Source organism: Erinaceus europaeus, chromosome 5 (assembly GCF_950295315.1).
Source record: "Erinaceus europaeus chromosome 5, mEriEur2.1, whole genome shotgun sequence".
NCBI classification, from domain to species: Eukaryota; Metazoa; Chordata; class Mammalia; order Eulipotyphla; family Erinaceidae; genus Erinaceus; species Erinaceus europaeus.
In genome coordinates, this window is record NC_080166.1 from 123053502 (window position 1) to 123073547 (window position 20046).

The 20046-nt window shown below is 37.8% G+C and overlaps 1 protein-coding gene across 4 annotated transcripts in view; it reads left to right on the forward strand.

Moving 5' to 3' along the window:
* ADAMTS20 (ADAM metallopeptidase with thrombospondin type 1 motif 20) overlaps positions 1 to 20046 on the forward strand; it is a 139839-nt gene that overhangs the window by 78963 nt on the left and 40830 nt on the right. For 2 of the 4 annotated variants that reach the window (XR_009550014.1, XM_060191745.1), the window contains exons 20-28: positions 281 to 491; positions 636 to 800; positions 1746 to 1910; positions 4099 to 4218; positions 5220 to 5327; positions 6394 to 6558; positions 6658 to 6948; positions 7920 to 8081; positions 9610 to 9786. Coding sequence is in view for 3 of the 4 variants with exons in the window: in XM_060191745.1 (XP_060047728.1) it covers positions 281 to 491; positions 636 to 800; positions 1746 to 1910; positions 4099 to 4218; positions 5220 to 5327; positions 6394 to 6558; positions 6658 to 6948; positions 7920 to 8081; positions 9610 to 9786 (1564 nt within the window). In the remaining variant the exon portion in view is untranslated. The remainder of the gene's footprint in view (positions 1 to 280; positions 492 to 635; positions 801 to 1745; positions 1911 to 4098; positions 4219 to 5219; positions 5328 to 6393; positions 6559 to 6657; positions 6949 to 7919; positions 8082 to 9609; positions 9787 to 20046) is intronic. The other 2 variants (XM_060191746.1, XM_060191747.1) reach the window with 2 other exon arrangements.

Genomic DNA, 20046 nt, shown 5'->3' on the forward strand with positions numbered 1-20046 from the left:
TTATTACTAGAGCACTGGTAAAAAGCCATGGCTTATGGTGGTGCAGAGCATTGAACCTGGGACCTTAAAGCCTCAGGCATGAGAATTTGTTTGCATAACCATTATGCTAGCTCCCTTGCCCAACTTTTTTTTTTTTTTTTTAAGCAGTGCACTGTTAAGCTCTAGCTTATGGTGGTGTAGGGGATTGAACCTAGGACTTTGGAGCCTCAGTCATGAGAGTCTGTTTGCATAGCCATTATGCTGTCTCCCCTTCTACCTCCTGTCACCTCCTTTTGTCCAGGTGGCACATCATTGGCAAAAGTGAGTGTTCAGCCCAGTGTGGTCAAGGATCTAGGTCCTTGGACATCAAATGCATCAAGTATTCGATTCACAAAGGACAGACCACCCCAGTAGATGACCGCTACTGTAGCGACCAGTTGAAGCCTGCTGCCCGGGAACCTTGCCATGGTGACTGTATCTTAGCGAGGTGGCATTATTCAGATTGGTCCCAGGTACAAACCAAGCATATTGCTAAAACAAAACTCTCCCTTCCCTCTTCCCCCTCAAAGAACTGGGGTTCTTTATGTTATTCAAAAGTATATTTATTTATTTATTTTGACTTGTCTCCATTTGTCACCGCTCTTTCTTTCCATCAGTGTTCCAGGACTTGTGGAGGAGGGGAAAGATCTCGCGAGTCTTACTGTATGAATAACTTTGGCCACCGTCTTGCTGACAGTGAATGTCAAGAACTTGTCCAAGTGACGCTAGAGACATGCAATGACTTTTCCTGTCCCAGTTGGGCTACTAGTGAGTGGAGTGAGGTAACAGTAAACACACCAGGCTTAGACCTATTGTAATATGTGCAGAAAGCTATGTCTCCTGTGGCTGTTTAAAATAACTTCAGCTTGTTCTCCTGCTTTGTAAATAACCTTAGTACCAAGGTGGTAAATTGAAAATAGTTCTTACAGAACCTAGATAAGAAAGACGTAACTTTTTTCTTCTATAAACATTTTCATGAGAAAGTTCTAGCACACACATTACAGTGTGCAAAGACCCAGCTTCAAGCCCCTGGTCCCCACCTGCAGGGGGAAAGCTTCATGAGTGGTGAAGTAAAGCTGCAGGTGACTGTCTGCTTCCCTCTCTACCTCCCTCTCCCCTCTCAATTTCTGGCTCTATCAATAATAACAAATTAATGAATTAAGGGAAGTTCTAGTCCATCAAACATCCAAAGGCACACATTTATTTGAAGGTTAAAAGTTGTCTACCTTGGTATGGATTTGGCTCTGGAACTTGAGCACCAGAAGTTTGAGGTGACTGATTTTACCCAGATCATACCTCTGGAGGAGTTGAAGCACAGTGCTTTAGGAATGGCGTTTCAACTGTGCAACATACACATTGATCATGATGTGATTTTTTTAAAAAAAAATACCTTATTTATTCCCTTTTGTTGTCCTTGTTTTATTGTTGTAGTTATTGATGTCATCGTCATTGTTGTATAGGACAGAGAGAAATGGAGAGAGGAGGGGAAGACAGAGAGAGGGAGAGAAAGATAGCTACCTGCCGACCTGCTTTACTGCCTGTGAAGCGACTCCCCGGCAGGTGGGGAACCGGGGCTCAAACTGGGATCCTTATGCCCGGTCCTTGCTCTTTGCACCACCTGTGTTTAACCTGCTGCGCTACCGCCCGGCTCCCCATGATGTGATTTTTGTAGGGTATTTGTGTTGACTGATCTTAAAGAGGAATAATGGTGAGTTGTATTCTTGCAGTGCCACGTTACATGTGGAAAGGGAACAAAGCAGCGGCAGGTGTGGTGTCGCCTGAATGAAGATCATCTGAGTGACGGCTTCTGTGACCTAAGCACCAAGCCTGATTCTCTGAGATCATGTGAGCAGCAGCCATGTGCTTCCTGGCAAGTCGGACCCTGGAGTTCTGTGAGTGTATAATAAGGGTTTCTCTGCTTCTATCATCTTTATACAGAGGCGCGGCATTTCTGGTATGTTCAGTCTTTCATTGCTTTTTGAGGAATTCAGATTGGTAGATTAGAATACCCCTTAAATGTGATCCTTACCTGACAACTTTTATTAGTACTGTTGACTTCGATGTGTGGTAAAGACTGAAGCCTTGCTTTTAATTTTACCTTTACCTTTCTTTTACTTCCTTTCCTTTCCTCTTTTCTTTTTTAAAGTAATGCTGGTTTAAACATTAGACAAGTTTCAGGTGTACGACCTTATTAATCAACATTTAGTACTACCTGAGCTTAACCAGGCCCTCCACTACCCGGCCCACCAACCAGCATCTATATGTACCATACTGTGTTTGCCAGAAGCAGTGTAAATTTGCATCCACCCCCATACAACTGACCTCTTTCAGCCCTGACTTACTGGCCTACCTTCCCCCACCCCCTTCTGGTAACCACTGTTTTCTCTATGGCTGCCTAAGGGTTTTTGTTTGGTTTCTTCACCAGATAAGTGAAGTTTGTCTATTTCTCATTTGATTGATTTCACCTAGTATAATACCTTCTTATCTGCACACTGTACATGGCAGGATTTCATCATTTCTCATAGCTGAATAGTAACCCATTGTGTAGATAACCACATGCTCTATTATTATTATTATTAATTTTTATGGAAGAGTTAATGGTTTACAGTAAGTTGTTGACACATAGGTACAACCTCTCATCTCCCTGTGATATGTGTTTAGGTGTTTGGGAGACACTCCCCTAACCTAGGTCACCCTCACTCATCATACACCAGGACCCTAGCACCCCTCATGAGTGAGATCATTCAGTATTTGTTCACATTCTCTTTACCTACTCATCCATCCATGGGCACTTAGGTTGTTTCCAAGCCTTGACTGTTGTAAGTAATGCCATGATGAACATGGGTGTGCATCTGTCTTTCTGAAGTAGTGTTTTTATTTCCTTCAGGTAAATGTCAAACAGTGAGATTATTGGGTCATATGGTATTCTTAACTTTTTAGAGATCTCCATCTTGTTTTCTATAATGGCCACACCAATTTTTAATCCTGCTGTTTAATTTTATGCATTCATTGGCTTTGTTTAAACTGTGAACATTTTCATATCTGCTGTCTAAATTATTATCTTTTTAATAATATATTTATTAAGTGGAGACAGAGAGAAATTGAAAATGGAGGGGAGACAGAGAGACAGAGAGACACCTGCAGTCCTGCTCCACTCATGAAGCTTGCCCCCTGCAGGTGGGGACTAGGGGCTTGAACAGGAGTCCTTATGTACTGTAGTGTGTGTGCTTAACCAGGTGCTGGTGCAAGATCACATGGCCCCAAATACTATTGTTATTATCATTAATGTATATTGAGTAAGCATTGTTGAGAATTTTTGCCAACAGGCAGCTAAGGATTTTAGAGCACTGGTCAAGCTGGATGAGGGTGGGAAATTCGTTATCCTGTAGAGGTCATACAGTTGATGGGAATCCTCTCTCAGTTGGCCTCTGTCTTAAACGTTTTCTTTTCTCTTAGAAATTTCTTCCTTCCTTCCTTCCTTCCTTCCTTCCTTCCTTCCTTCCTTCCTTCCTTCCTTCTTCCTGGCCTGCCTTTCTTTCTTTCCTTCTTTTCTTTTTCTAAGATTTTAGTTATTATTTTTTCAGTGAAAGAGAGATACAGAGAGAAAGATACAGGGAGAGACCAGAGTGCTGCTCAGCTGTGGCTTATGGTTGTGCTGGAGCTTGAACCTAGTACTTTGGAGGCTCAGGCATGAAGGTCTTTTGCAGAACCATTATGCTATCTCCCTGGCACTAGACTTTTTCTTATATTAAATAACATACAAATATCAGATCAGTTTTGAAAAAGTGTTTTATTTCCTTAGTCATATTCACTTTGCTTCTCAAATATCAGACCTCTGTAGCACTGATATTTTCATATAACTTTATAAAGATACAATAGTAGTTGTTCACTTTAACCTTACTTTATTATTATTGACATATATTTGGAGCAATATGTGTCTTAAATGCATTTACTAAATTTTTTGTCTAGGATCTGATGCAAAGGGCCAATAAGTTAAAGCAAAACTATCAAAAATATCAAATGTACTGAGAAAATTAAGTCCATGTGATTTCCGAACAATCTCTGCTTCTATTCTTGCAGTGCACAGTCACATGCGGACATGGGTATCAAGTCCGTGCTGTTAAGTGTGTCAGTGAGCAGTTTGGTGTAGTGTTGGATGACAGAGTGTGCCATGGAGCTGGTCGCCCAAATGACAGGCAGGTAAAGAGCATGCTTTCCCAACTATAAACAGAAAACTTTCTGATATGGAGGATCACGTGTGCTAATTTCATTCTCTGCTTATGTGTTTCCTCCTTTGTTTATTTATTTATTTTGGCTAGAAACAGAGAGAAATTGAGTAAGAAGGGAGCCATAAAGAGGGAAAGGGGGAGAGAGACACCTGCAGCCCTACTTTACTGCTTGTGAAGCTTCCTCCTTCCGTGGAGAACAGAGGGTAGAACCCAGGTGCTTGAGCATTGTAACATGTGTGTTCTACCAGGTGCATAACTGCCCAGTCCCCACATAGATATTTTCACTTACATTTATAAATGCCTGTCAAGAAAGAGGCTTTATTTCTTGGCTTTCCCCAGTTTATAGCTGTATAAATGACCTTTTTTTTAAAAAAAAAATCTTATGTTGCCATTAGATTGCTTGCACTATCTGTTGTCATCCTTTGAAATAAAGATGAAGAAACCTATTAGAATATCTCGAGCTTCTCAAGTGTGTTGTGCCCTTAAAGATCAGAATAGATCAGCTTAGTGATATTTTGAAGACTGATAGTTTTTTTAAAATCTTTTAGTCCTTAGGTGAAATGATCCAACCTTTAGGATTCAGTCTGTTTTCCACTTCTAGCTCTTGATGGTACTTTATAATTTTAAAGGAAAGAAAAAAAAAACAGCCTTAATTATATATCTGGTTGGAGTTGACAGCATAGTGGTTATGCAAAGAGACTCTTGCCTGAGGCTCCAAAGTCTCAGGTTCAATCCCCCTGCTCCACCAAACAAAAACTTGTAGTCCATTATTTATTTGTATCTTACCATGAAACTCTGTATGAAAGAAAAATTTGGAAGAATAAATGAAATATAAGAGTTATATAAGTCAGAGCATTCATCTATAAAAATGAATCATAACACATCATATATTCTACATTCATATGTAAACAAATAGACAAAACAGAATGACTCATTCAGATGTCTCATGAGATCTGTTTTTCCTTTGGATAGGACTGTATAGTTGCACCATGCCCAGTTATCCCTCCAGTTGGGGCTACTGCATTATCAGTTGTTCCCAAGGGAAAGATGACACAGTGGCGACATGGTTCTTGGACTCCAGTAAGTGATTTTCTTTAAGAGATACAGTGACTCTGGTGTGGAGCCTTCTAAGCATTAGCAAATGCCTGGCACAGATTTGCTAAATCAATGTCATGGTTTTATCCTCAGGTGTTTTGTTGCTGTGAAAAAGATATAAGGTTTAGGGTTAGCATCCTATCGTGCTTACCAAGAATTCTTTATAATTGGGCAACACATGTAAGATTTCTGAGTCTATTTTGTATTCCACCAAATGGGAGCAAGTGTAACATTTATGTCACAGGTTGTAATTGGAAGGAACCGTGATATTAGGCTTTTCCCCCAAGATTCTTACATTTTACTAAACTGAAAACTTTAATGCATTCAGAGGAGACACTCTAATCACACATGGAGAATATACTCTTAAACTTCAGCTATTCTCTGAATGTCTTACTTATGAGTTTATAGGTTCTTCTAGGTCTTTCAAAGCTATGCCAAATTATATTGTAAAATTCTCTCACATGAAATGTTTTTCTTATCTTTATTTTTTTTTTTTTTTTACTTCTTAAACTTTAACCAGAGCACTGCTTAGCTCTGTTTCATAGTAGTGCTGGGGACTGAACCTGGGACCTCTGAGCCTCAGACATGATAATCTTTTTGTATAACCATTTTGCTGTCTCCTCACCACCTAAATTGCATTTACCAATGTTTATTTCTTTTATTATTTCACCAGAGCATTGCTAAACTCTGGATTCTGGTGGTGCTGAGGACTGAACCAGGTACCTTTGGTACCGCAAGCATGAAAGCCTTTCTGTAGAGCCACCATGCTATCTCCCAGGTCTTTCCTTATCTTTAATTTTGGTAAATAGAACTAATCAGCATTTTAGGAACTTGAGTGCATATTACCTATGGTTCATTTGTGAAACTGAAGTTAATTAGGTATTTGCTGCCTTGCCTTTGACTCAGATAAGATACTAGGTGATAGAATTGACATGTTCTTAAGAAGCTTAACATTTTAAAAATATGAGCAATAGCTATCAGTAAGGGAAATAGGAGAAATACCATATAACATCTAGGTGTGATTTGCTTTTTTTTTTTTTTTTTTTTTAAGTGCTCCGTGTCTTGTGGAAGAGGTAGTCAGGCCCGCTATGTCAGCTGCCGGGACGCGCTGGATGAAATAGCGGATGAGTCCTATTGTGCCCACCTACCCCGACCTGCTGAAACCTCAAGGTGCTTTAGCCCTTGTGGAGAGTGGCACACAGGCAACTGGTCACCTGTAAGTACTTTTATGAGGGAAAAACTAGCTGCAGTGTTTGAGATGGTACGACATCTATGTCGATTGTTACAGTATAAACACTGGCTAACTCTGTATCAGTGCTCAGCCTCGTGCGGCCATGGAAAGACCACACGGCGGGTTCTCTGCGTCAGCTCCCATCAGCCAGTTAATGAGCATTACTGTGACCCTGAAGCGCGGCCGGTGGTAGAGCAGGAATGTGACCTGGCAGCCTGCCTTCCCACGTACAGCCACTTCCCAAGTTCCGTGGAGCGACCCAGCCATTTTCCAGACAGGAATTTTCCATTAACTCACAAACCAGAAGATAATCAAAATCAGGGAGCCCATCCATCCATCAGAGGAAACCAATGGAGAACAGGGCCATGGGGCTCAGTAAGCCATCTTTTTTGAGTTATATTCTGCAATGTTATTATAGTTTAGCCTTTTAACAGATAGGTATGTAATGACTTGAAATGCTTTTAATACTAACCTTATCTAAAGATCAATAGCTTAAATCTTAAAAAGGTTTTAGCAGTTTTCAATGCAGGTTACAAATGTCCAAGTTCTTATTGAATTATATACTAATGATATGATGATTACAAAAGAATGCACTTAAAACATTCTAGTTAGTGTCTGTTATAATAAAAACAAACAGAAAAATCTTTTAAGATACTAGATTACAAAGAATCGGACTAAAAAAGTACCATAAAAACAATAAGGCAGCTGGTGTAAAATCGAACTGCAAAATAATAACAATTGCAGCTTATATTTTACGTGCCATTATAGCTACTACATACAAGTTAAAGATAGCAAAGAGTAAAAGATAAAGACATCAAAGAAACAGTGAAAAATTTGAAGTCATATAGTGCAATCTTTTGGTCTCTTTTTTTTAAAGTAGTTTATTTATTTCATTTTTGAGAGAAATGAAGAGAAAGACACAGAGGGAAACACCAGAACACTGCTCAGCTCTGTCTTCTGGTGGTGGTGTGGGGGATCAAACTTGGGACTTCGGAGCCTCAGGCATGAGAGTCTCTTTGCATAACCATTATGCTATCTACCACGGTCCATCTTTTGGTCTTTATTTCTTGCTGTGACTTGAAAAAGAATTCCTTTTTATTTGACATTTGGGACAAGGGTGAATTTCCCATTAAGCATAAAACTTCCTCTATCCATGAAAAATTCTAAGGAAAACTCTAGTAAGACTTAACTGTTAAGATTTTCCCAGTTCCAGTTATGTTTCAATAGTAAGAAAAAGTCCAGTGTGAATTTCACTGAGTTTAAAATACTGAGCTGTCGTCATCATATGATTCAGTGATGTCGGGTCCGAAGTGCCTATCTGTATGTCTCTGTTTTTTCCTTGCTAGTGTTCTGGCAGTTGTGGTGGAGGTCTTCAGCGGAGAGTTGTGGTCTGCCAGGATGAGGAAGGACAAAGTGCCAGTGACTGTGATGCCTCCTCCCAGCCCCCAGAGTTAAGGCGCTGTGATCTGGGACCATGTCCACAGTGGAGTTATGGAAATTGGGGAGAAGTGAGTCCGAATGTTTACTGAACTCGTGGAGACTGTTGTCATTTACCATGATTCCTAGCCTAAATCACTTATTCATGATACGTACTACAGGTTTGCTAAACAGAATCTAAGAAGTTAGATAGTTTGTCCGTGAACCACTTATAACTTTATAAGATTGGTATATTATCTAAATTTCTTAGGAAAATGGTTAATGCAAAGATGCTTATATCCTTATGCTTATATATACTGAACTCTGGTGAATATTTTTCTTTAAAACTAGTAATTGTCAGTTGTCGAACACTTTTGTCATGTTCTGGTAAAGATCTAGTACTGGCTTAGTAAAGGTAACTTTTTTGAATTGTTATGGATGAATTATATCTCACTTACATTATGCATGAAAATAAGAAATGTTTTGTTGACTTTGGATGAATCAAACAAGCCACCAAATCTAGTTAAGTGTTTTTGCCTAATGACTTTATTTATTACCAGAGCACCGCTTAGCTTATGGTGGTGCTGGGGATTGAACCTGGGACTTTGGATTCTCAGGCATGAGAATATCTTTGCATAACCATTACACTATCTACCCCTGTGCTTAATAATTTTAGTATATTTTCTTTCTTTCTTTCATTTGTTTATTTTGATAAGACAGAGAGAAATTGAGAGGAATGGGGGAGGGAGAGGGAGAGAGACCTGCAGCACTGCTTCACTTTTCATGAAGCTTTTCTTCCTGCAGGTGGGGAATGGGGGCTTGAACTCTAGTCTTTGTATATGGTAATGTGCATTTAAACAGGTGTGCCACCACCTGGCCCCTGTAGATATTTTCTTTAATAAGAATTTCTGAAATCATTGTTTATAGATACACTTCAGACTAGGTCCTAATAAATAATGAAATGTGTTTTAAAAATGAACTCATACTTTCTTTTGAAATGAAATAAATTTATTTCTTTAAATTTAGTCATGCTCATCATAAAAATTCAAATGGCATGAAAACTCTTAAGAAGATAACTTTTGACATTTTGTTACATTTCCTTTCAGACATTTTTTCTATGTGGGTCCAAAATTAGGTTCATATTATACATACATTGTTGCTACCTGTAATATATACAGGGCTTTGCTAATGCTTATAAAGTCAGATGTAACTCTTTTTTTTTGCCTTTAGTTGACTATATAGTACTAAAGATCAAGTATATATTATATAGTTATAATTATGTATACTTATGACATTATTAAATATAGGTATAACTATAAAAATGTCTAACCAGTACTTACTACTTAAATAAACCAATACTATTTCTAATTTAACCTGCTGTGAGTCTTGGCTGTAGTCTTACTGAAATTTCTTTTGGTGCTTAGTGTCAAAAATCTGTCTTCTGAAAACAATCATGCAAGTAAACTTTGATGTTTTTCACCCAGGAAGAAATGTTGAGAATCGTGAGGACATAATGAGCTTTCAACTCTAGCTTTGCTGGTTGTGTGTCAGATGTCAGATAAAGTCACAGTATTCTTTTGAAAGTCTCATAGTCTTGAATTTTCCTATCCTTGTTTTTAGTGCACTCGAACATGTGGAGGAGGAATAAAGTCGAGGTTCGTAATTTGTCAGTTTCCCAATGGCCAGGTGTCACAAGAGCAGAACTGCGAGATCTTAAACAAGCCTCCCACTGTGACCCAGTGCCACACGCATGCATGCCCTGAAGAGGTGTCTTGGTATCGGGGACCATGGAAATCGGTACGATAGTACTCTTACTCTTACCCTTTTTGTCTGGTTTTACCATCTGTCTGTCATTTACTTTAGTTCTGTAACCTGTGGAATAATTTTTCTGATCTTTTACAAAAAGTAGGCCATTGACCATTTCAACTTGAGTTATACACAATGTGATAGTTTGGAAAAAGAATCCATTCAGTTTTAAGTACTGTAATATATATAGCTTTATGTATTTATTTTTATAATTGAATTTTGAACTGTGCCAATGTTCTCATAGAAATGTTTTTCTAATGTATCTTTGGCTTGCCTTCCTATTAATCAAATTTTGCAATTTAAATGTGTTTGCAATCTTAACATTGTGCGTGTAACAATGTCAAGTGAAAGCTGTGTCTTGTTTGACCATCTAGCTAGCTGTGAGTGACTTATGTCTGTTTGTGTCTGGTAACAGACCCACAAAGCAAATAACATTGCTTCAAGCTTAATTTTTGTCATTGTGAAATCTGGTATTTTGCTTAAAATGTGAAAATATTATATTCAAAGAAAGAAAAATTTTCTTACAGAAAGTAAATTATTTAGTTTGCTACATATATCATGGAAAAGTATGATTTATATAATAATTTATATGACTATGTGTCTCGTCCACTATGTGGAATTACTGTATTTAGGGATACTTTAATTTTTTTGTTACTTTTGGTGCCATCGTCAAAAGTCATTCATGTTATTTGTGAACATTTGGCTTTCTTTAGTAGTTTTCAGCTATCCAGACCTTGAAGAATAATTTATGACATCTGGGAACTAGCATTTGTATCATCTTTGATATTTTAAACCATAAACAACCAGGTATACTTCTTTCAGGCGAAAAAGTGATTTAAGTCTATACTCGAATTAAATTGACAACTTTTCTATCCGTCTTTGTTAGTAAGATGCTGTAATAAACAGCTGATATCTGCACTAGTTTGCTTTCATCAGTGGTAATTTACAGGTGTAAACCCATTTCAACTCATAGTGTTTAAGGGCTAAGTCAAGTTGAAGGTCAGGCTAAAGTTTTTTATGGTCAAAGTATATATAAAGGAAAGAGCCATCACTTTGTGGGAAGGGGTTAGCAGAAGACATATTTCACTGAGGAAAGCACCACATGTTTAATAGAATGATGACTGGCTGTCTGGTTCCTAGGCACTGTGGTAGAGAGGAAATATAGGCATATTTCTTACCTCTAGAGAGTTCTTGGTCTAGCTGAAGTGATTTGAAATTCTTAGGGACTTACCATTAGAAACAGGTGATTTTTTGCTAGCTGTCTTACTTTGGGAATTTTCCTCTTCTTTACTGTTGCATTTTATTTTATTTTATTTTATTTTATTTTATTTTATTTTATTTTATTGGTATTGTAAGCCTCATTCTTCAGCCTAATGGTCTCCCAGCGAGCCTCATTCTTAATAAGGCTGTGCATCGACCTCTTGGAGTCTTATCCCTGTTAGAACAACTTGACTTCTAATCACTCAAGGCTGAGTTGTAGTGGCCTTTGTTTCTGAGAACAAAGCTCTTACCTTCCCTGCATATTCATTCAGAAAGTATTAAACATGTATGTTTCTCCTGCTTTGTGTTAGGTATTAAAGTACCTAAAATTGATTGAGTGTTCCTCGAGTCATTTTTTATATTTCTGGGGAAAGCTAACTATGAACCGTTGATCAAATCTGATCCACTGCCTGTTTTTATAAATTAAGTGTCTGGGGAGCTAGAGTATACATATTAATTATGTACTCCCTGTGGCTATTTTTACATTACAATAGTGGGGTTGACTAGTAGCAAGGAAGACTCTATAGCTCTCACAATTTGAATATTTATTCCTTGGAACTTCATAGAAAAAGTTTGCCAACCCTGATTTAATTTAGTAGACATTCTGACACTTGAAATGTAGCCTAAAAATTCACTGAAGTTATAGAATGTTAGAGTTTAAAATATTTGCTTAGGGTTACTTTTAACAAATTTTTTGTATATATTTTCAACATTTTCAAGCATTTTAAACTATAACTTTTTTTAATGGTTTATCGTCCTTATCTGTGTATTCACTATGGTATCCACACAGTATTTCTCCACTTTTATTGAGATATAATTGTAAGCTTGATTTTTATGCAGCATCACTCAATGTTTATATTTTATGTTAGTATGTGTTAATACAGTATTCCAATATTTTTGTATCATGTTATTTTTGTAGGTAGATGGCAGCATAAGTGGGAAACCTGAATGTCTGTTAAAATGTTCTGTGCAAAGATAAAATTTTCACCCTCACAGAAACAAATGAAGAAAACAGCAATAAGGAAAGATCACAAATTAATAAGATAGAAACACATGATTCTTCATTAGTTACTATATGTCTATTCCAGGGGGATGAGGGCTCACTGAATAAACTCAGCCTTTGCACTAATAATGAACTAATTAGATCTAATTGTCAAATTTAATAGTTTTGAAATCACAAATGTCTATAGCAGATTTTTTTTCAACTTATTTACTTACTTTTTGTATGTTCTAAGTACATATATATCATTTAAGTGCCTGAATTTCTTTTACTATTGTGAAGAATTTTACCCCTTAAATTAACCTTTTATATTAAAAGGGCTTAAGTTTTGTTGTCAAAACCTTGTACCTCTATCAGTGTTGTTACATATTAGCCAAAAATCAGAATACCTCTTATTAATAATCAGGTTAATAGTATTTTATGGATTGCTTTAGCTTCACTAGAGCTTGTTCTTTCATTAGAAAATTCGGAGAATGTGTACACACACACACACACACACACACACAAACACACACACACAAATATCTGAATGATGCAAACTCTCAGAAACCTCATTCTAAGGCACAATTTAAATGAGTGCCTAACGGTTAAAATGTTATTGGGAGGGAAGTTGTAAGTAAATAAATTTTAAACTTTCTCCACATTGTAGGAAATTTTGTGATGTGACTTGTATTCATCATTAAGGAAATAAATAATTCTTAACCTATGTGTGTTAATTTAATGGCTGTTTTTGTGAATGGCTGTCAATGTGAAATGATTGTATTTTAACCCTTGTTTATTAATAATGTGTAGTGGCTTTGTGCTTTGCAGATGTCATTTCTGTAGTATATTTTAACCTTATCAATCAATACCTGTAATGTTCTATCATTGAAGAAATCTTGTTTTGTAATTAATGTTTCATTTCTATTGGTGCTTTTATTCTTAAATAATAAATCGCTGATTTTTTTGTATTAAATGTGTCTTTGTTGAACAGCATATGCTTTCATAATTTTGCCTAGTATATGTATAAGCTCTAGCTATTTTCAGATTATCTTTTTAGAAACTAACATTTAAAATCGCAATGTTATTAAAATGTGAGGTTTATTGTATGGCTATAAATATTTACTAGAAATTTCAATTTTCTCTCTTTTTTTTTTTCAGTGAGTAAAATTGTATGATAGGAACACATTTATTGGGGGCCCAGTGGTGGCTCACCTGGTTGAGTGCACATGTTACAATGTACAAGGAACCGGGCTTCAAGCCCCTCTCCCCACATGCAGGGAGAAAGCTTCATGAGTGGTGAAGCAGGGCTGCAGGTGTCTCTCCGTTTCTCTCCCTCTGTGTCTTTCCATTCCCCTTGATTTCTGGCTCTCTCTAGCCAATAAATAAAGATAATAAAAATAAACAAAATAAAAGTGCATTTATTGAGATAGTAATAGATGTGCTTATTGCTAAGGTGGTGCTTAGGAAGGTAAATATCTTTTCATTGCTTATAACATTGCTTATAACATGATCTAGTTTAGGCCTGGTAAATGAACTGTTTTAACAATTGTACTAAATAAATGTATATTAATATCTCTATATTTTACCACTAAGCCTCATTGAAATGATTGATCTTCATGAATTGTTTTTTTCCCTCCACTGAATGACAGTTTGGTAATAGGATTCATGTTTGTTAGGAAAATAATAATGTTGTCCATTATCTTCTGAGGTTGGCCATGACCCAACACAGAAGTAAAGGGACATTTCATTCATTCTTTATCTATCTAAAGATTGTTTTCCAAGTACCCTTTTGGAACACTGCATCATTGTGTTACATATAGACACATTTCTAATGTGATGAGAGTACAAAAAGCAGAAGCATTTTCAAAACTGAACATTGCTAGCAACACAAGTCTAATAAATCTGCAGTTTGTCAATTTAACAGCTTTGTGTAACAAATGGCATTGAGGTTGGCTGCTTCTCCATTTCGCCTCCACTCTGGGTGGAACGCACAGGAAGAGACTCATTCTTGCCTCCATTGCTGCTCGGTCAGTGACAGAACAGGGTAGTGAGTGGGGGAAATGCTGCCAGAAATCTGTCTACCCAGTAAAAAACATAATTATTTTCATAAATTTGGACAAAGAACACAATCATTCGTGGAAAACACACGATAGGCCAGAAATCTTACGTCTAAATATAGCAGGGGATTTTAAAAATATTAATCACTGTTAGAATAGTGTTTCTACTTACTGTGGTTTTTTTGCAGTGCCCTTTTGTGATACATTCACTGGTTTTCCTGCAAATTGTAAACATATTGTTTTTTTTTCTTCTTGCTTTGTGTTTTCATTTTTTCCCAACATTTTTTTTATTAGTGATTTAATAATGATTGACAAGATTGTGGGATAAGAGGGGTACAGTTCCATACAACTCCCATTACCAGAGTTCCATATCCCACCCCTTCATTGGAAGTTTCCTTATTCTTTATCGCTCTGGGGTGAAAATCTTCTATATGTCAGACATGGTGCCGATCACTGGAGGTAAAGCAGGTACAGGCTTTGTGTACAGGGAACTTGCTGTTCAGTGACGAACATTATAAACAAGTAGCTCATCAAAATACAATGCCTCTCATTTTGGTAGCAACCATGAAACGTATAGAATATTCATAATATTGGGGTTTGCTATAATATTATAATAAACTAAGAATTCATATGGAGGATTGTACTTGACCATGGGATAATTATTACAATAAGACTTTTTTTTTTTACCAGAGCACTGATCAAATCTGGTTTATGGTGCTGTGGGGGATTGAACCTGGGACTTGGGAGCCTCAGGCATGCGAGTCTCTTTGCATATCCTTTATGCTATCTACCCTCACCAACAATAGAACTTTCTATGCAGTATAAACTAATAGTTTATGTTTCCTTGTAATCTGGCAAGAAGTGAGAGGTGCCTGAAGTCCTCCATTCGAAAAAGAAAAAGAAAGTCTATTCTTTATAACACTGCACCATCTTCTGGTTCTTGTGCATATAGGCTTCATTCCTCACTAAAGGGGGAGAGTATGTGTGGGTTTTTAGTGTGTCATGGATAGGAGGCTCTGAGAATAATTTTGCAAACACAAATTGGCATTGCAGGTTTGAAATATATGACAAAGAAAAAAAAACAAGTCAATTTAGTGATGCAATTTATAAAATTGACTGAGTGATTTATGTGGACAGGGCATCTAGAAACAGGAACAGATCCAATTGACACCTCTTTCCAAAACTTTGTCAACAGAATAAAACTGAGGAAGTCATAATGAGTATTGTTGAGTTCAGTAAAGTTTGGTCTTGAAGAGAGCAAAAAGTTTGGGCAATGAGTCCAGAAGATGTGACCACATAGGAGAGTTTTATTTGAAGATAAAAGTTATTTATTTTTAGATCATTGAGTAAAGTCTTTATTTTTCTTAATACAAGCATATATTTGTGAAAATGAGATGCTAAAATGGCAAAAGCATATCTTGGAGCCACCAAGGTAGATGTTATTGCCAATGTATGGATGAGACTCAAGACCGTAACATTTGGTTACTTGTAAGAAAGATGTGATGGGAATGAACGGTTATTGAGCACCTGACATCGAGATGCAGATTGAGGGACCCATGTGATGCTACACGGTCTCATACAGAGATTATAATCTTGACGCTGAAAATGACAGTTCTCACCTGTGCAAATCTGTTGGACATAGAGCCAGGCATTGAATTGCAAAGTGTTAGTACATGTGGGCGCTCAACTTAATAAATACTATCAGCTGGTTTAATAAAGTAAATTTTATTTATCTTTTGATAGGATAGAGAGAAATTAAGAGGGAAGGGGGCTAGATAGGGACAGATACCTGCAGCCCTGCTTCACCACTCATAAAGCTTTCCCCTGCAGGTGGGGGTTGGGGATTGAACCTGGGTCCTTGTGCATGGTACCCAGGTTCCCCACCACATGACCCCCTAGAATATGGGTTTTTTGTTTAATATATTTTATTTATTCCCTTTTGTTGCCCTTGCTTTATTGTTGTAGTTATTATTGTTGTTGTTATTGATGTTGTTGTTGGATAGGACAGAGAGAAATGGAGAGAGGAGGGGAAGACAGAGAGGGAGAGAGAAAGAGACACCTGCAGACCTGCTTCCACTGCCTGTGAAGTGACTCCCCTGCAGGTGAGGAGCCGAGGCTCGAACTGGGATCCTTGCGCCGGTCCTTGCGGTTTGCACCACGTGCGCTTAACCTGCTGAGCTACCGCCTGACTCCCAGCATATGGTTTTCTAAGGTGGTTGTCTGAGATTTCCAGTTCTAGATCCTTGCTGACACTTCATGTCATGACTAACTTCAGTGATTCAGTGAGTGTTTATTTGTGCTTTTTCAGTTTGCAATTGGCTGATTGAGGCCTTCTCATATATCTGTTTCACGCAGGAATAGTTCTTTTATGAAATGTCTGTGCATTCCTTTGTCCATCAGTCAATTGGATTTTGTTTTATCTTACTGATTTGTGGACGTTGGTTGTATTTCTTTTTCACTTAGTGCAAGTACCTTGTGGAATATTCATGGTGATGTGTTGAAGATTATTATCTCATGGGCAAGTGAGATAGCCTAATGGTTATGCAAACAGACTCATTCCTGAGTCTCCTAGAGGTTCCAGGTTCAATTCCATGTGCCATTAACAACAATAATAATAACAACAACAACAGTAATAAAAAGGACTATCATCTCTTAATTTCAATTTCAGTATTTTGCTCTTATTAGGTTTTTGGTTTTTGTTTCTTTTCATCTTTTTTTTTTTTGCCTCCAGGGTTATCCCTGGGGCTTGGTGTCTGCACTAAGAATCCACTGGTAGGACAGAGAAATTGAGAGGGGAGGGGAAGACAGACAGACACCTGCAGACCTGCAAAGCCCCTGCAGGTGGGGAGCCAGGGGGCTCTAACCGGAATCCTTGCGCTGGTCCTTGCACTTCCTGTTATGTGCATTTAACCAGGTGTGCTACTGCCTGGCCCCCCTCTTATTAGTTCTTAACCATTAACTACCCAGAAATGTCAATAGAAATACATGGCTGACAGTTTGTGTTTACAGTTAAGATTTATTTTAATTTTTTCCAAGTTTTAAAAATACTTATTTTGACGAGAGAGAGCGAGAGAGCAGCGAGCGAACTCAGACCACTGTTCAACTATGTGGTGGTGCAGATGATTGAACCTGGGACCCTGGGGCCTCAGGCATAAAAGTTTTTTTGTCTAGCAATTATGCTATCTTCCCAGTCCTAAGATTAAAAAAATTGTTTTTTGAAGTTTGGTTTACTTCTTTACTCCATTTGAGAGTTTTACGAGACAGAATGAAGGCCTAGCTAGAGGATCACTCTGCTACTGCTTGAAATCTCGGGCATGTGCTTCTGATCTCTACCAGCTCAACTACTTCCCAAACTGACTAGGATTGAGCATTCGTCTTGTTTTAAAGTAACATTTGAGGGCAGGGATCTTGTTACTTCACTCTGCTAGTTTACTTTAGAAATAAGATTAGCCCATCTCTGCCTCCCCCACCCCCATTTCAATTTCTTGAAAGCAATAAAGGTGGTAAATAGCATAATGGTTATGCAAAGGGTCTCACATGCCTGAGGCTCCGAAGTCCCAGGTTCAATCCCCTGCATCACCATAAACCAGAGCGGATCAGTGCTCTGGTCAAAAAATAAAAATAAAAAAATCCCTGATAAGTAATTCTCTTGAATATCTATTTGAAAAATAATTTAGGTGCTGGGCAGTAGCACCAGGTTAAGCGCACATGGCACCAAATGCAGGTAGCTTGTTTCTCTTACTTTACTGGGTTTTACCATTATAAACAAACCCAAGTATTGCAGAACTATGTTAAACAGGTAAAACAAGAAAACAATATGTGTGATTTATCTTTGACACACAGTGAGAATCAGAATACAAACTGTGCTGTGTAAATGCTGTGTACTTATGAACATATTCTCTCCAGGAGATAAAAAGAATGAAGTGGATGTCATCTCACCAGTGAGAATTGGCGCCTGCTGAACTGAGAAGTTTTTAAAAATAATTTAATATTGATTTACAAAATTATAAGATAGCAGGGGTATAATTCCACACCATTCTCACCATTCCCTCTAACTGCAGTGGTTCTCCCAAGGTCACAGATAAGGGGTGACTATTATTTCTATAAATATCTATCTATATTTATGTATATATTTGTCCTCCCCCCCATGGTCCTGCCTTCTCTTCCTTTCTAAGTCGCAAATACAACTACTATTATGTCCAAGTGTTCTTCTTTTGTTCTTCTCTCTCTGATTCTGATTAGAGTTCAGAGCTCTCTGTCTACTACAACTTTTTCAGCTACTCATCTGTTGTTGGACACCTAGGTTGCTTCCAGGTTTTGGCTGTTAGAAATTGTGCTGGCTCTCTCTTGGTCTGTATCTTCCCCTCTGTATCTCATTAAAATAAATAAATAAATAAATAAATAAGATATTAAATGGAGGGGAAAAAATAAATTGTACTGGTATGAACATAGGTATACACAGATCTTTTTGGATGGGTGTATTTGGATATATCCAGGAGAAGAATTGCAGGGTTATAAGGAAGGTTCACTTCTAGCTTTTTGATAGTTCTCCAGACTCTCTCCGCAGGTTACATCAATTGATATTCCTACCAGCAGTGCAGGAGGGTTCCTTTGAACACAACCTGTCCAGCATTTGTTATCACTATCATTTCTTTTTTTTTTTTAAAGCACTTTTATTTATTTATTTATTCCCTTTTTTGTTGCCCTTGTTGTTTTATTGTTATTGTCTATCTTTGTTGTTGGATAGGACAGAGAGAAAGGAGAGAGGAGGGGAAGACAGAGGGAGAGAGAAAGACAGACACCTGCAGACCTGCTTCACTGCTTGTGAAGCGACTCCCCTGCAGGTGGGGCGCAGGGGGCTCAAACAGGGGTGCTTTAAAAAAAAAAGAAATGAATATTCTGTTCTTATCCTCTCCTCACTTTTGGATAGAGTCATTTGTTTTTAGTTGCTGAGTTTGGTGAGCTCTTTATATCTTAGCTTCTTGTCTGGCGTATCACATGTAAAGATCTTCTCCCATTCTGTATTGAGTCTCTTTGTTTGGATGGTGGTTTCTTTTGCTGTGCAGAAGCTGATGTAGCCCCATTGGTTTATTTTTCATTTTGTTTTCCTTACAGTTTGGTTCGTATCATTGAAGATTCCAATAAAATTCAGATGGAGAGTTCTGCCAATACTTTCCGCTAAGTATTTGATAATTTCTGGTCTAACATCCAAGTCCTTGATCCATTTGGAACTTACTTTTGTATGTGGTGAAATGTAGTGGTTCAGTTTCATTCTTCTGCATGTTTCAACCCAATTTTTCCGACACCATTTGTTGAAGAGACTCTCCTTTCTCCACTTAGTAGTTTGGGCCCCTTGTCAAAACCTAGGTGTCCATAGGTGTGGGAACTTATTTCTGGGCTCTCAGTTCTATTTCACTAGTCACTGTATTTATTTTTGTTTCAGTCCCAGGCAGTTTTGATTACAGTGGCCCATTGTCATTATGCTGAATATTACTTCCTCATGATATTTATTTATCTTATTTTTAAAATTTAATTTATTTAAAAAAGTATAAAATATTGACAAAACCATAGAATAAGAGGGGTGAACTTCCACACATTTCCGACCATGAGAGTTCCATATTCCATCCCCTCCATTGGGAGCTTTCCTGTTCTTTATCTCTGGGAGGCATGGACCCAGGGGCATTGTGGGGTACAGAATGTGGAAGGTCTGGCTTCTGTAATTGCTTCCCTGGTGAATATGAGCATTGATAGGTTGATCCATACTCCCAGCCTATCCCTATCTTCCCTACTAGGGCAGGGCTCTGGAGAGTTGGGGTTTCAGGGGTCATAGGTGAGGTCATCTGTCCGGGAAAGTCAGGTTGGCATCATGGTAGCATTTGCAGCTTGGTGTTTGGAATGTGTATTCCTCTGCTTCCTCCTTTTTTGTGGGACTCTGTTCAGTAGTTCTTGTAA